Below are 14,651 nucleotides of genomic sequence, written 5' to 3' on the forward strand. Positions count from 1 at the left end.
TAAAACCCCTGAAATCAGCTGATTTTTCCTCATAAAGGAACCTTTTTAACGAGCCTTCGGGAGGAAGAGGCCGAGTTACCTTAGTTCAAACATGTTCGTTTAAAAAGTAAAACACTGCTTTAAAGAAGTACAGCATACAAATATTTTAGTCTGTGGTCTTTAATATTTTACAGATCTTCTGCTTCAGTTTGATTGAAGGGACGTTACAGCTGTTTAAAACAGATTAAAAACAGCTGTAAATTTGATGAAATGTCTTTAAACTCTTTCACACTGGGAAGAAACCGTCCGGAGGCGTTTCCTGTTACGACCTCTGACAGGAAGTCCTCCTCGGTTTGTGATCAGCTGTCCTGTTTGGGATTAAACACCGAAGCGTTTCTCAGGCGTCAAAATGCCTTCAGCAACCTTAACACACACACACACACACACACACACACACAGTTTGACACTAATCCGGATGTCTGACTCCACAGATGTTGGGGTCCTTCATGAACTCTGGATGTTTGTGTGTCACCGACATGAAACCTGCAAACAGGAAACGCTTTTATTAACGCCTCACGTCTGTATGGAAGCTCAGAAGGGAAAAACTCGTAAATATGGAAGCTCGTTTATGCCAGGACGAGGAAAATCGTTTTAAAAACATGTTTGCTACATTAAAATTGGACTGTTTAGTCAAATTTTCACTTAAAAAAAAAAAAAAGATGAGAAAAACTCCCAACATCCAAACATGAATTCACTTTTTTTTTTTTAGCAAAAATGGGATAATGTGGAATTTTGACAAGTTAAATATTTTTAATATAAACTATTAAAAGTTACACAATGAAAAGTGAATGTGAAAACAAAATAATTTATAACCATTAGCCAAAACTTCAACATTAAAATTCAATAACAGTCTCAAAAACTTGACAAAGACAGGATTAAATCTGAGATTATGGCAACAAATCAAATTATAAAACAATAATCTGGGATTAAACTTATTTTAAACGTACCCATGGACTGAGCCCTCTTTATCGCCTTCGACACTTGTTTCTGCTTTGGTCCACATAAACCTGAAAACCAGAAGGAGGTGTGATCCAAGCTGAAGGTCATTTAATTCAGGTGACCTGCGGTGGGCGGAGACTCACCTGTGATGTGGCGTCCGTAAATCCTGCCCGTGTGCGGTGAGATGAACTGAGAGAGCAGCTGTGAAGTGACAAACTCGGATTAATCCAGATTAAACTCAAGTTTCATGATGTTAATCTGACCACAGCCCTGATCCGGGATCAGATTCAATGAAGTCTGAGTTTCAAACAAAGGTTCCTGTTCCAGAACAGCTGATCAGAGTCGGTCCAATCAGCTCTGAGTATGTTCACACTGAGGTAGTGTGTGTGAGTGAGGAAAGAAAGCCATCATCAATGCAGCTGATACCAGGATTCGCCATGGCAACAGGTAAATAAAGGGCGGAGCCTCCATTTAAATCCGGAGGACGGAGGATCGCACACATCAGAGCGGAGCGTGATACTGATCTTACAGAGTCACTGTAATCAGCTCGGTCTGTCATCATCACAGACTGAATAAAGTTTTTAATCTAATGAGTCAGCTGCAGAGCTGACCTCAGGTCAGTTTATGTTTCTGCTGCAGCTGATGATCATTTCATTGTTTTATTCAGTAGAAATTTAATCTATTGATGGAACAGCAGCCTCTGCTTTAATGTTTCTAATCTGATCTGAGATCAGCTTCACTGATAGATGACGGCTCTCTGACAGCCACAGCAGAGATGTTTCACTGAGTCACTGTGAAAGGTCAGAGGTCAGTCACAGCTTCATGTTCTCAGAAATGTCTCAGCTTTGTAGGTTTTAAATATTTCAGTTTGGGAGGATGAGACATTTTAATTAATGAATGTAGATCGTGTCAGGAAACTGAATCCATTATGAACGGATCCAGACTGGATGAGCTGGGAAATGACTGGAGCCTGAACTGGATCTGGACCTTATCCAGTCTGAATCCCTGATCCTGATCTGTTTGGATCCTCCTGCTGTGCAGGTGGACTCAGACACGGGTCCGATGTGGAGATTCATACTCTGAATTTCAGACAGCAGAACTTTCAAAATGTTGATTTCAGTCACTTTAAATCATTTAGTTCAGTTTTGAAGTCTTCAAAGCTTTAGACACAGAACACAGTGATTGATCATTGATCATTGATCAGTGTGTTCTGTGTCAGCAGCTTCATCCAGATCAGTGTGATGTAACAGTGATGCTGCAGTAACTACAGTAAATGTTTCAGAGGAACTGACTGACAGTCTGACAGCTGCCTCATTATAAATGCGTGACATCATCGCTGTCTCCGTCCTTGTTGACGAATGAACGACTGTAAAAGCTTCATGTTACAAAATAACAAACTAACGTCTAACTGGGATTTCAGTGATCGTAGAAACATAAACGTCTGCAGATGAATTCGCTCCTCTGACGCTCTGACAGCCACTTTATGAAGGAGGAAATGAATGGGAGGGTCAGACAGGTGGTTCAGGTGCAGCAGGAGGGGCGGAGTCAGAGAGAAACCGCCAGGAGCAGGTTAGGTTCAGAGTTTCTGTTACCATGGTAACTGACTCAGAGTTTCCCTAATTTCAGGGTTAAACTGAGTTTTTGGGAAAAACTGCTTCCTAGGATCAGGAAATCCTGAGCACACCTGGAGGAGCAGAGCTGCTGCTTCAGGTGTGCTCAGACTCAAAGGTCAGAGGTTAAGGTCTGGTTTCTGGTTGGCTGTTTCTTATCCTGATCCTCAAATAATATGACTCTCTACTTGTGAACAGCAATTTCTGCCTGACTCACCTGGATGTTTTTAAAGTCCACTGTGACGTCACAGAGTGCGCAGCCTTTCTGGGGCTCTCGGTACGGGTTCTCCATGCTCACCAGCTGAAACAAAAAAGCACCTCCGTCACTGACCTGAACCCCGCGGCTGACTCCATCAGTCTGCACGCGTCACTCACCGCGTCCTCCTCCGTCCGTCCGGCGTCACCTGCGGCGGCCGCGAAGCTCCGCACACCTGCACAGAGAGGCGTTAGCATTAACATCCGGATTATTTTATTTTCTAATTAAAGTCTGAAGTGGGACTCACCTGTGTTTCCATAGCGGCAGAGCACAGGTTTCCACCTGCGCAGCACACTCAGACACAACATGCTGACCTCACAGAGGACAGGACGCGCTTCCGCTGCAACGCAGAAATACTTCCGACCACTTCCGCAAAGGCATGCAAAGCAACTCGGAGATGAGCCTTGACTAAATATATATATATATATATATATATATATATATATATATATATATATATATATATATATATATATATATATATATTGTTTGTTTTGTTTTGTTTTGTTTTTTTCGGCGTGGGTTTAATAGTCCGCTCGTTTTGATTGTTTACGGACAGGATTAACTGTTACTCACTTCAAAGATAAATGATGACAAGATAAGAATCTCCCGCCGCAGATCAGCGTCAGTTTGCGCCGCCGCTAATGTGCGTTAGCGCAGGGTTACGGTTTGTAAAACCGCGAATGAAACCACCACAGCTGTGCTTAAGGCTTTGCTAAACCATCAGTGTCAAACATCACAGCAAGTAACCGTTTAAAAACTCATTTTTATCCCGTTTTTGATCGACACTTCGTTTTTCATTCAACGAGAAGCCAGGACGTCCAATTAAAAGGTTTTGAGAAGCGTTAAAAATCTGTTTTATCATTTGAAAGCTAATTAAGGTGTGTAAATCCGGATTGTAGTCATTTGTGAACGGAGTTAGCGCCGCGGTAAACCGAAAGCGGAAGTGACCGTGGGATTTTTCTCTTGCTCCGGGGATGCACCGATTATTTTGAATGGAGGCAGCGCAGAGCGGCTGTGGCTGCGTTAACGTTAAATCATCAACGATGGTTTTTAAAGTTATTTCAGGGACGAATCTTTATTTATTGCAGCGACGTTTGTGATTAGTTTGTAGTCTTTGTAACTGACTTCCGGAGCTTGCTAGCTAGCTGCTCACTGAGCCCGTGCGAGAGGGTTTTAGGCCTCATCGTTTGACGTCAGCAGGTCAGTGACGTATGTCAGAAATATAAGCGTGTGTCTGACGTGTAGCCGCGGGGGTCCGCGCTCACAGGAATGAACTATGGAAGGCTGGAAGTCAAAATAAAGCGGGTTTGTCCGAGGAAGAGGGCGCGAGACCACCTGAAGCCTCACCTGACACCTGCCGGGCAGAGAGGAGGGGCTTCCCCACTATGCAGCATCATGGCAGAAAGCAGAGCTGTGGAGGTACGTCCTGTCCAGCAGGGGGCGACTCCCCCACAGTCTGATTGTGTAGAAGTCTATGAGACAATGAGCCTTGTGCTCACCTGGCCTGAGCTCAGTGAACACCTGCCTGCTGAGTTTACGGTCTCAGCCGGTCACAGGTTAACCATCTTTTCATTGGCAGAAACCAAAAGCAAAGCCCTGATTGGTTAATAACCCTATGCTGATGATGTTCTTCTTTTCCTGGTGTTTTCCCGGCAGTACTGCAGTGATGCCGAGGATTTATTCGGCGACTACGACAGCATCCTGGAGGACTCGTCCATCCTGGCGAAGCTGGATGATGCAGAGCAGAACGAAAGGCTTCGAGAGGCGGGGCAGCAGCTGTCAGAGGACGGGGACGTGCTCTCAGACTCCATCCTGGATGGCATCGGGGTCGGACCCCCGGAGGACCTACCTGCCAGCCAGCTGCAGTTTCAGGAGGAGGTCCAGGAGAAGGTGAAGAGGAGCAGACTGCAGGATGGAGACAAAACCTCGACGCCTTTTAGAGGACGAACCAGCGTGGAGGATCAAACCAGGATGGCGGCCGGAGCGAGGAGGAGCGTCGTCGACCAGCTGAAGAGGACGATGCTCGGGAATGCGGCGGCTCCCGCTGCCGTTTCCCGGACGGCGGTGCTGAAGGAGGCGGTGGTTTCTGAGGAGATGAGCGTCGCCATGCAGGCCATGGAGACGGTGTCTGCCCACACGCCCGACCTCGGGCCCTTCTTCAGCCTCCCGACCAAAGTGAAGGAGCTGATGTTCAGACTGAGAGGAATCCAGAGCTTATATGGTGAGGAGATGTTTGTGTACCGCAGGGAAACAAAGATGTTTGAGTGTCTGCACATTTTAAAAGCAGCGTTGTGTTTTTGTCGGTTCAGCCTGGCAGGAGACATGCCTGAACCTGGACTGTGTTCAGCAGAGGAAGAACCTCATCTACTCCCTTCCTACCAGCGGAGGGAAAACTCTGGTAGCCGAGATCCTCGTCCTCAGAGAGCTGCTGTGCAGGAGGAAGGACTGCCTGTTCATGCTGCCCTACATATCGCTGGTGCAGGAGAAGGTGCGCAACATCAGAACGTGTCAGCAGAGTGTGTTTTTCTGGAGAGAGGGCGCATCAGCGACCTGCTGATGGTGAAAGGTCATCAGTCATCTCCGCGCTGCTGAACGCTCTGCAGGGAAACCTTCAGACCTGCGACTGATGTGGATGTTATTCACACCTGAGCAGGAGCGTGGGTGAGCTGTGGTCTCAGATATGAATCCATCATCTGTAGGCCTGCAGCTATCAACTATTCCATCCAGTAATAATCAAATCAGAAATACTTTTTTTCTTATTAATAAGCAATAATAAATATTCAAAAGAGAAAAATGCTAGTTTCCATTTTAGAAACTACAGGTTTTAATGGTTTAACTTTTCCAAGATTTAATCTGCTTCATTTTAAACTAGCACCATCTACTCTTAGTCTTTCTTTGTGTGTTAGTTAAAAAGTGGTATAATCTGAAAGTGGTATAATCTGCATAACACATAAATATAATCATATTATGATTATATTTATGCTCATCAGAAATAAAAGCGGGCCAGAAATAGAACCTTGTGGTTCTATTTTAAGCTACTAGCAGCTACTGTTTGTCTTTTCAGGTGTGTTGGTTAGCAAGGTTTTCTCCTGTATGTATATGAAATACATAAAAAGTTACATTACAATAGAGATATTTATGTTTATAACCACATTTTATTTAATAAGCACTTTTTTCACAAGCACCAAACACAAAATGCAAGCACAGGCCTGAGGGTGAAAGATGCACAAACACTAAACAGCTGCAGACGTTAAACGAGAAAGAGAAGAGAAAAAGTAACTTCGTAACGTCACACTGGGTCAAAGGCCACGGAGTGAAAATGAGATTTAAAAACGAGTCTGCCTGACGTGCAACAGCAATTCTACAATTTTGGAGCCTGCAAAAGTTCGATGACCTCTGAGTTTGCGTCGCGACCTTGGGACAGGTCAAAACATCAGGTCTCCTGACCTGAGAGAACGAGACGGGACAGAGAAAATGGGGCACGACCCTTCTGAGACTTTAAGGTTCATAAATGGGTCGTTCCATCTCATAGCGACACGGGTCTTCTTCTGTGGTGTTGAGGGGTTAGTGAGCTGCAAATATAAAATGATATCAGCTGCATAAAACTTGACATCAGATTATGATTATGTTTACATGTATAAGAAATAAAAGAGGAGCAGAATTAGAGCCCTGTGGTGCACCTTTCCTTCATTTTGAACTCTTAGGAAGCAGTTTCTGTGTTTCCAGGTTCGTGGTTTAGCGAGCTTTGGCCTGGAGCTGGACTTCATGGTGGAGGAGTACGCTGGCAGCAAGGGCAAGTTTCCTCCCGTGAAGAGAAGAAACAAGAGATCCCTGTACATCGCCACCATAGAGAAGGCCCACAGCCTCGTCAACTCTCTGATAGAGACCGGCAGGCTGGATGACCTCGGGCTGGTGGTGGTTGATGAGGTAGGAGTGCTGTTTTATTTGTAGAAGGAAAGGCTGGAGGAGGTTTAACGGAGGTTTTCTGTTTCTTCTGCAGCTTCACATGCTGGGTGATGGCAGCAGAGGGGCTATTATAGAAATGACTCTGGCCAAAGTTCAGTATGTCAGCAGTAAGTGTCTCTTTCTTCTCTCCACAACTCAATTAACCCTTCACGAATAAAGAAACGTTCCGACTTTTGTCGTTGTTCCAGAAACGACTCAGATTATCGGAATGAGCGCCACTCTCGGGAATATCCACGACCTGCAGACGTTTCTGAGGGCTGAAAATTACACGAATGACTTCAGGCCTGTAAGTGATCGACTCAAACCTGCACCCGAACCCTGCTGCAGAGCGCCACCATTTTACACTGCTGCACAACCCACAGACTGCAGCTTCCTGCTTCCACAAGGACTCGCCGCAGCATCAAATACAGGTCCTAACAGGGAGTCACTGAGCCTCTTACTAAAACTCAGATCTGTGTCAAATGCAACTTTTAGAACTTATCGGCTGCACATACAAAAATCCTCTGAAGCCCTGATAACAGCAGGAACAGGCAGGGCAACAATGATTTAATGGAACTGAAGGGGGGGGGGGCTTTACCAAGCTGCTGCTCCTCCACATCAAAAGGAGCCCGTTGAGGTGACACCTCCTGGATGAGGTGCTACCGGGAGGAGACCCCGGGGCAGACCAGGACACGCTGGAGAGCTTCTATCTCTCGGCTGGCCTGGGAACGCCTTGGTGTCCCCCCGGATGAGCTGGAGGAGGTGGCTGGGAGAGGGAGGTCTGGGCTGCTCTGGTGGAAGAGGATGGATGGATGAAACAGTTAGTGGTGTGTTAGAAGAATAAAAATAAACCGTTTTAACTCTGTAAGAAGTGCTTTGAGATGGCTGCACGGAGCTGCCGTCAGCAGCTTCCTGTTATTTAAACTGTCGTTTTTCCAGGTTCAGCTGAAGGAATACGTTAAACTGCACGACTCCATCTATGAGGTGGACCCAAAAGAAGAGAACTGTTTCAGATTCTCACGTCTTCTCAACTTTAAAGTGAGTACAGAGTGCGTAAGTAGACGCTTACAGGTGTGTGTAGGAGACGTTTTTTTCTCTGCAGTAGAATAAAGTTTATGGTCCTCGTTCTTCGTTTCCTGTTTGGAGCTTCCTGCGGTTTAACCCTCAGAGGTTTGGTTTTCTCCATCCTGCAGTACTCGAGCGCGATGCAGAAGATCGACCCCGATCACATCATTGCTCTGGTGACCGAGGTCATCCCAGCGCACTCCTGCCTGCTCTTCTGTCCCACCAAGAAGAACTGTGAGAATGTGGCTGCGATGATCTGCAAATATCTGAAAGAGTGAGTGATACCCCCCCGGCTGACTCCGTCCACTGCGATCGCTCGCTCAGAGAATCTCTGTCGACTCTTTCAGGGACTTCCTGCGGCACCGCGAGGCGGAGAAGACCGTCCTCCTCAGGGAGCTGCGGGACAGCGGGAACGGCTCGCTGTGTCCGGTGCTCAGGGCCACCGTGCCGTTCGGGTTGGCGTACCACCACAGCGGGCTGACCTCCGAGGAGAGGAAACTGGTGGAGGAGGCCTACTCCAGCGGGGTCCTCTGCCTCCTCACCTGTACCTCCACCCTGGCTGCAGGAATCAACCTACCTGCCCGCAGGTGAGACGCTCTCTGCGGGAGCTGTGTGTGTTCGGTGTGTTTGAAACTCTTTAGTTTGGCTTCAGGAAACTCAGTTTATTAGGAACAGCAGCTCTTCTGCTGTCAGGACGTCGCCACCGTGTTCATGTGTACAGACGTATAGAAGCTCATGCACGTCTGCTGCTTTCAGTGAAATGATCTGACCCCGGTTTGACCCGGGTTTGCACACAGAGTGATCCTGCGCTCGCCATACGTGGCCACGGACTTCCTGAAGAGAAGCCAGTACAAGCAGATGGTGGGACGGGCCGGCCGAGCGGGGATCGACTCGGTGGGCGAGAGCATCCTGATCCTGCAGGAGAAGGACAGGAACACGGTAACCACGGCCACAACGGACCTCAAGCCTGAAACCCGAAACGTCCAAAAATCTGATACCAAGCCTGTTTTTCCATTCCTGAAATATCTTAAATACACCTGCAGAGTTTTGTGTTATTAATAATAAAAAAGCTCAAAAACACATTAAATTAAAGTTAGTTTACAAACTGTTAAAGTCTGCATGAACCTGAGGGCAGCAGCTGTGATAACAGATGGTATCCTTTATAACATCAGTTTCCTGTGAGTCATGACAAAATAAAAGCATCAGCTCTCAGGACGTTTTATTAAAGCAGCTAAAATGAAAACGTGTCTGATCGGTGAATTTATTGTATTTTGGGGTTTTGTGTGATTTCAGGCTAAAACTCTGGTGTGCGCTCCCATGGAGAACTGTTACAGCAACCTGATGCACGATGATGGAAAAGGCCTCCTGAGTCTCATCCTGTCCCTCATTGGATTAAACGTAAATCCCTTTTACTTCACTCCAAATCCCACAGATTAGCCGGCAGGCGCTAATCTGCCGGTGTGTTTATCTCTGCATCATTATTTAACTGAGTGAATCTCTGTGGGCTCTGGCTTTCTTTTGTCTTTTATTTTGAAACCCCTGAGGTGTTCCCAGACCAGCCACGGGACATCATCTCTCCAGCTGGGTCTGCCTCGGGGTCTCCTCCCAGCGGGACATAAAACTCCCCCCACAGGAGCAGCTTTAGCAGAAATCTGCATGCAGAGTTTCAGCTTTTGTTTCAGTTCTTCAGGTTTTCCTCTGTGGAATCTGATCATGTGGTTTGATAACGAGCTCTGATTGGAGGTTTGGATTGTGATCACAGTCTGAGTTCACTCAGCATCGTGGCTGCTGTTATCACCCTTTTTGTTGAGCCTTACTCCGTTGAATTTAATACATACACCTGAGCTCATGACTGTAATTGGTGGAAACATCATAATTGTCCATAACTGGCCAATCAGGAGTCCAGTAAGCATTTTTAGTGGCACAGTGTCATCAGGACATCACTTATGTCAGACCCGGAGTTAGAAAATAACAGCCTGCGTTCAAAGCAATATAAACTTGAGGGTGATGAAACTCCGTGTTTCCAGACTGGTGGGGAGGAAACAGTCGCTGGTTCTTCTCCTGTCGATCTCCTTTAACTCAGTGGCGTCTTCGTGCCTCGTCGTTTCTGCAGATCACGTCGTCTGTGGAGCAGCTGCAGGACTTCCTGCGGGGGACACTGCTGTTCGTGCAGCAGCAGCAGCTGTGCGTGGGCAGGAGTCTGCAGGATGCGGTGCAGCAGTGCGTGGACGTCCTGAAGGAGAAAGACCTCGTCACAGAAGACTCGCACAGTCAAAACCTGCAGGTCACCAAGCTGGGAAAGGCCATGTACAAAGGTAACCACAGCGTCCCTGCAGGTGTCCTCATTTCCTGTCACATGCCTCCTTTTCCAGTGGTGGATGCTCATCAAACATGTTTCTGAAAATGACCTTTAAACACTCAGTTTTTTCTCCATGGGATCTGTATGTCATAGAGAGGGGATACTCCTAATATGGTCATCTCAGATAGAAGACACACCCACTTCTGTTCATGAGGGGCAGCCAGTAAGAAGAGAGTTACTTTAAGAAGGAGGAGTTAAAATAGCTTCAAACACGGAGGGTCATTTTTTACACTGGACCGGCCACCAGAGACCCTAAACACAATAAACTGGTATCCCAGTCTGATCCCAGTCTGATCCCAGTCTGACCCCAGTCTGACCCCAGTCTGACCCCAGTCTGATCCCAGTCTGACCCCAGTCTGACCCCAGTCTGATCCCAGCCTGATCCCAGTCTGATCCCAGTCTGATCCCAGTCTGATCCCAGCCTGGTCCCAGTCTGATCTCAGTCTGATCCCAGCCTGGTCCCAGTCTAATCCCAGCCTGATCCCAGCCGGTCCCAGTCTGATCCCAGCCTGATCCCAGCCTAATCCCAGCCGGTCCCAGTCTAATCCCAGTCTGATCCCACCCTAATCCCAGCCGGTCCCACTCTGATCCCAGTCTAATCCCAGTCTGGTCCTAGTCTAATCCCAGTCTGGTCCCAGTCTAATCCCAGCCGGTCCCACTCTGATCCCGGTCCAATCCCAGTCTGGTCCTAGTCTAATCCCAGTCTGGTCCCAGCCTGGAGATGCGTTCAGTTTAAATAAACTTTTTAAGCTGAGGAAGCAGTTGCGTCTCTTACAAACGTGTAGTTTTGTGTGTTCTTCGAGTGTTATGATAAATAATGTGCTGCTGCTGCTCTGCAGCCTCGGTGGATCTGACCTACAGTGACGTCCTCTACAAAGACCTCTCCAAAGGTCTGGAGGCTCTGCTGCTCAACAGCTACCTGCACCTGGTCTACCTGGTCACTCCGTATGACATGATCAATCAGTGCAAACCTGACTGGATGATCTTCTTCAGGCAGGTAAGCAGCGTCTGCCTCAGAGCCCCTCCTCCTCCTCACATCTCTCACAAACCCCCCGCTCTTCTCTTCTTCTTCTGTAGTTCACGCTGCTTTCTCCGGCCGAGCAGAAGATGTCGGCCGCCATCGGAGTGCCCGAGAGTCTCGTGGCGAGAAAAGCTGCCGGACAGACGGTGAAAAAGGTGAGAGTTCAGACTCCAGGTGTGACCTTCACCTGCTTTGATCGTGTCAGACGAGATTTTCAGGGTTTCTTGATTTTTGAGACCCGTGACCTCTGAAATGAATCGAACCTGAGTCTAAAGACAGAGAACCACAAACGAGAGAGAAGCACGAGGCCAGTGAACATGAGCACACCTCCATGAGGTCAAAGATGAAGATGCTCAGGTTAACTCTGGTCATTGCTGGAAGCTTTTGGATGTATGAAGCAGGTTTGGAGCTCTGTAGGAACCACAGCCTCCAGGAACCCAAATGTTCTTTAAACCCGTCTGAAGCAGCTGAAGGCCTTAAAGCTTCACATCCATCAGATGGACCAGGTCCAGGTTAACTTTGTCAGAAAGAACACGTTTCTGTTCGTATTACGTTGAGAATGTGTGATGCTCTGTCTCGGTTGTGTCATATTTATGTGCAGGAGGAGTTCATACTAAACCTGCTTATTAACTGTACAACCTGGCGTGAGGGTCTCTGACTCCGCCTCCTCGGCTCAGCGTCTTCCTCTCTCTGTGTTTCAGAGCGTGGACGTGGCGGCGGTGAGGAGGATGTACCTCGCACTCGTCCTCTTCTCTCTGCTGAAGGAAACGGACGTTTGGAGCGTCTCGGAGCGTTTCCAGCTGAGCCGCGGCTTCGTGCAGATGCTGCTCAGCTCCTCCTCGGCCTTCTGCTCCTGCGTGCTGCACTTCACCCAGGTACCGCCGCAGACCGAGAATTTACCCAGGGTTCATAGCCAGTCAGGGTGAGGAGCTGCTGCCAGGTGTTGCAGGTGATGCTTTCTGCTGTTTCTGTGTCTCAGGAGCTCGAGGAGTTCTGGCCGCTCAGAGCTCTGCTCGCCGAGCTGACGCGGCGCCTCAGTTACTGCGTGAAGGCGGAGCTTATCCCTCTGATGGAGGTGGCCGGAGTCCTGGAGGTCAGAAACTCCTCTAACATCCACACTCACCCACAGAAACACCTTTTTCTGCTTCCTTTCTTTTCCTCCTTTTTCTGCGCGCTGCTGTGACATCAGCACGTTACAAATTATTCTCTGGGCTTCTCATTCTGACCTCAGCCTGCAGCCGTGGGACGGCTCCACATCACACCCTGCAGCTCAGTCCGAGGTCATGAGCGCTGAATTTTTTAGGAATTTTGGAGACGAGTCACAGTCTCAGAGTGAGACAGCAGGTGTGCTCTGCAGCCCCGCCCACTTTATCAGTTTAATCTGAGCTCTGATCTCTGCTGCAGTCTAAGGTTTGAGTCCACAGAGGGCGCCGGTGTGTCCAACATGCTGAGCTTCACCTCAGCTCTGGAAAACTTTCAAAACACAGCAGAAGAGATTCAGATGTTTTTAATGTCTGTGAGCCCAGAATAAATCTGGCTCACTCCCCTGTGGGGGCGTTCCCTGTAGGGGGCGGGGGTCTCAGGAAGTGCTTCATGGCTGAGTGTGGTGTTCAGGGTCCAGGACCCTCAGTGATGTGGACGCCCCAAAGCTTCGTGCTGCTGGCGTCTCCATCGGGGAGCCGCTGATGTGCAGGTGGAGGTGTTCAGCCACGATCAGCTTCGTCTTGTTGGTGTGAGTGGGCGGGTGGTTGCTCCCTCGCGGCTCACCTGTTCCACCTGTGCTCTGTGAGACATGTCCTCACCCCCCCAGTGCTGATGGATCATCAGAGAACTCGATGAGCCCGTGCTCAGCGTGATGGTGCACGAAGTGTGACCGTGATGGACGTCACGTCTCTTCATCCACTGAATGGTTTCATTTTACGATGAGGAGGTTTTTCCTTTAATCTGCAGGTTTCTGTGTTCCTGTTGGTTTTAGTTTCCTCGGGTTCACGTCAAACTCTGACATCAGCTCCTGTTTGTTCCCGCAGTCGAGAGCGAAGCAGCTGTACAGCGCCGGCTACAAGACGCTGCCTCAGCTGGCCAACGCCGACCCGGCCGTTCTCTGCAGAACCATACAGAACCTCTACAAGAAACAGGCCCATCAGATCGTGGCCTCCGCTAAGGTGAGCGCACGCTCACAGGGACGCGAGCGTGCTGGAGACACTGGTGTCCTCAGCTGATCACCGTACAGATCAATATGAGTACTGATTTCTTTACCTGGATGACGGTCCTGCACCTCCACCCTGACGTTTCTCTGTGTTTCAGATGCTTCTGAGCGAGAAAGCTGCAGCTCTGCAGGAGGAGGTGGACGACCTGCTGGCAGCGCCCACTGACCTCCCGGCGGCGCCCTCTGATGGACCCCCTTTGACATGAGCTCATCGGAGGAGTTTTATTCTCTCTGAGCGCTGCTTTTGATTTTATTGTGAAATTGTTTCTTATTAAAATGATGACCAGAACAACTCGGCCGTGTCTGTGTGAGAAATTTCAGCAGAAACATCACTTCCTGTCCTCGTTGCTCTCTTTCAACACTTCGGTCTGCTCTTATTTTGTCATCTGTGCTTCCTGTCGTCATGCATTGGCGTCATTGAAGACACAAAGATCGATTTTAGACTCGAGGCCGTGAAGCTGCTGCACGAGGTCACGTTTGGCCTGTTGGAGGCGGTTTTCACGTTTCTGTTTTAAAGGAGCCCGAGCGCGTCAGGTGAGCACAGGTGAGTGAGGGGCGTGGGGCTCGTCACCATCAGCTCGTCTCTGATGGAGCTGCGTGTTTGTGACTCAGAAAAATAAAACACCTGTAAATAGTGATGGTTCAGTGCTTCCAGCTGCTGGTTAAAATGCAGAAATGAGAGAAAATGACTGACATTTTCTTATTTTTATAGACTTGTATTTATTTATTAGAAACTGAAAAGTCACTTCCTGTCTGTTTCATCAGGTGAGCAGGACACACAGGTCCTACCTGTGGAAATAAATAAATGTGCTTCAACAAATGTGACTTCTTCTTTATTTGATCTTTATTCCAGGTGTTTATGATTTTATGTTGGAAGTTTTTTTTCTTTCTAAATTTCTACAAATGTATTTTCACACAAATGTGACTTTATTATGTTTTTATATTTTTACATTTGTTAACATCTGTGGCGGTGTTTGCAGGACATTTCATTGATATTTTTAATTTAAAAGATTATTTTTATGAGTTCCTGAGATTTTTCAGATGGTGTCATTCAGAGGTTTTTATGTTCGTGATTTTATTTTATTTTTTTAATTATTACAGGCTATGGGGGTGTGTGACAGGAAACACCTTTACCTGTTAAAGGCTTCACTCAGTTTTCTTCATTGTGGGTCCTGATATTCCTTCATGTTTACTGATCTTAGGTCATT

General features: G+C 47.8%; 2 protein-coding genes across 4 annotated transcripts; one reads left to right on the plus strand and one right to left on the minus strand.

The window, feature by feature from the left end:
- Positions 1–153: 153 nt before the first annotated feature.
- Positions 154–3,219, minus strand: mrps18c (mitochondrial ribosomal protein S18C). The gene is made up of 6 exons (XM_030723923.1): positions 3,092–3,219; positions 2,964–3,019; positions 2,806–2,889; positions 1,122–1,179; positions 987–1,046; positions 154–522 (listed from the first exon to the last, which is right to left on the minus strand). The coding sequence occupies exons 1-6, from the start codon at positions 3,150–3,152 to the stop codon at positions 446–448; spliced, it is 396 nt and encodes a 131-aa protein (XP_030579783.1). The 5' UTR covers positions 3,153–3,219; the 3' UTR covers positions 154–445.
- A 594-nt stretch (positions 3,220–3,813) lies between these two features.
- On the plus strand, positions 3,814–14,263 carry helq (helicase, POLQ like). 3 transcript variants are annotated; one of them, XM_030723916.1, is made up of 18 exons: positions 3,814–4,266; positions 4,504–5,068; positions 5,157–5,335; positions 6,574–6,774; positions 6,848–6,920; positions 7,002–7,099; positions 7,732–7,830; positions 7,986–8,131; positions 8,205–8,444; positions 8,655–8,796; positions 9,151–9,255; positions 9,971–10,172; positions 11,056–11,213; positions 11,294–11,392; positions 11,939–12,112; positions 12,217–12,330; positions 13,265–13,399; positions 13,542–14,263. In XM_030723916.1, exons 1-18 carry the CDS (start codon positions 4,117–4,119, stop codon positions 13,647–13,649), a joined length of 2,988 nt encoding a protein of 995 aa, XP_030579776.1. In that variant the 5' UTR covers positions 3,814–4,116; the 3' UTR covers positions 13,650–14,263. The 3 variants fall into 3 exon arrangements, with proteins under 3 accessions (XP_030579776.1, XP_030579778.1, XP_030579779.1); XM_030723918.1 differs by lacking the exons at positions 3,814–4,266; positions 4,504–5,068; positions 5,157–5,335 and adding an exon at positions 5,375–5,508; XM_030723919.1 differs by lacking the exons at positions 3,814–4,266; positions 4,504–5,068; positions 5,157–5,335; ... (1 more) ...; positions 6,848–6,920; positions 7,002–7,099 and adding an exon at positions 7,271–7,619.
- The last annotated feature ends 388 nt before the right edge of the window (positions 14,264–14,651 follow it).

Source organism: Archocentrus centrarchus, unplaced genomic scaffold (genome assembly GCF_007364275.1).
Source record: "Archocentrus centrarchus isolate MPI-CPG fArcCen1 unplaced genomic scaffold, fArcCen1 scaffold_30_ctg1, whole genome shotgun sequence".
Lineage (NCBI taxonomy): Eukaryota > Metazoa > Chordata > Actinopteri > Cichliformes > Cichlidae > Archocentrus > Archocentrus centrarchus.

Coding starts and splice junctions, on each gene's coding strand:
- helq (XM_030723916.1), top strand. CDS start 4,117: ATGAACTATGGAAGGCTGGAAGTCAAAATAAAGCGGGTTTGTCCGAGG. Junction 7,831..7,985: donor CACGTCTTCTCAACTTTAAA/GTGAGTACAGAG, acceptor TCCATCCTGCAG/TACTCGAGCGCGATGCAGAA. Junction 13,400..13,541: donor AGATCGTGGCCTCCGCTAAG/GTGAGCGCACGC, acceptor TCTGTGTTTCAG/ATGCTTCTGAGCGAGAAAGC.
- mrps18c (XM_030723923.1), bottom strand. CDS start 3,152: ATGTTGTGTCTGAGTGTGCTGCGCAGGTGGAAACCTGTGCTCTGCCGC. Junction 3,020..3,091: donor CTGCCGCTATGGAAACACAG/GTGAGTCCCACT, acceptor CTCTCTGTGCAG/GTGTGCGGAGCTTCGCGGCC. Junction 2,890..2,963: donor GACGGACGGAGGAGGACGCG/GTGAGTGACGCG, acceptor TTTTTGTTTCAG/CTGGTGAGCATGGAGAACCC.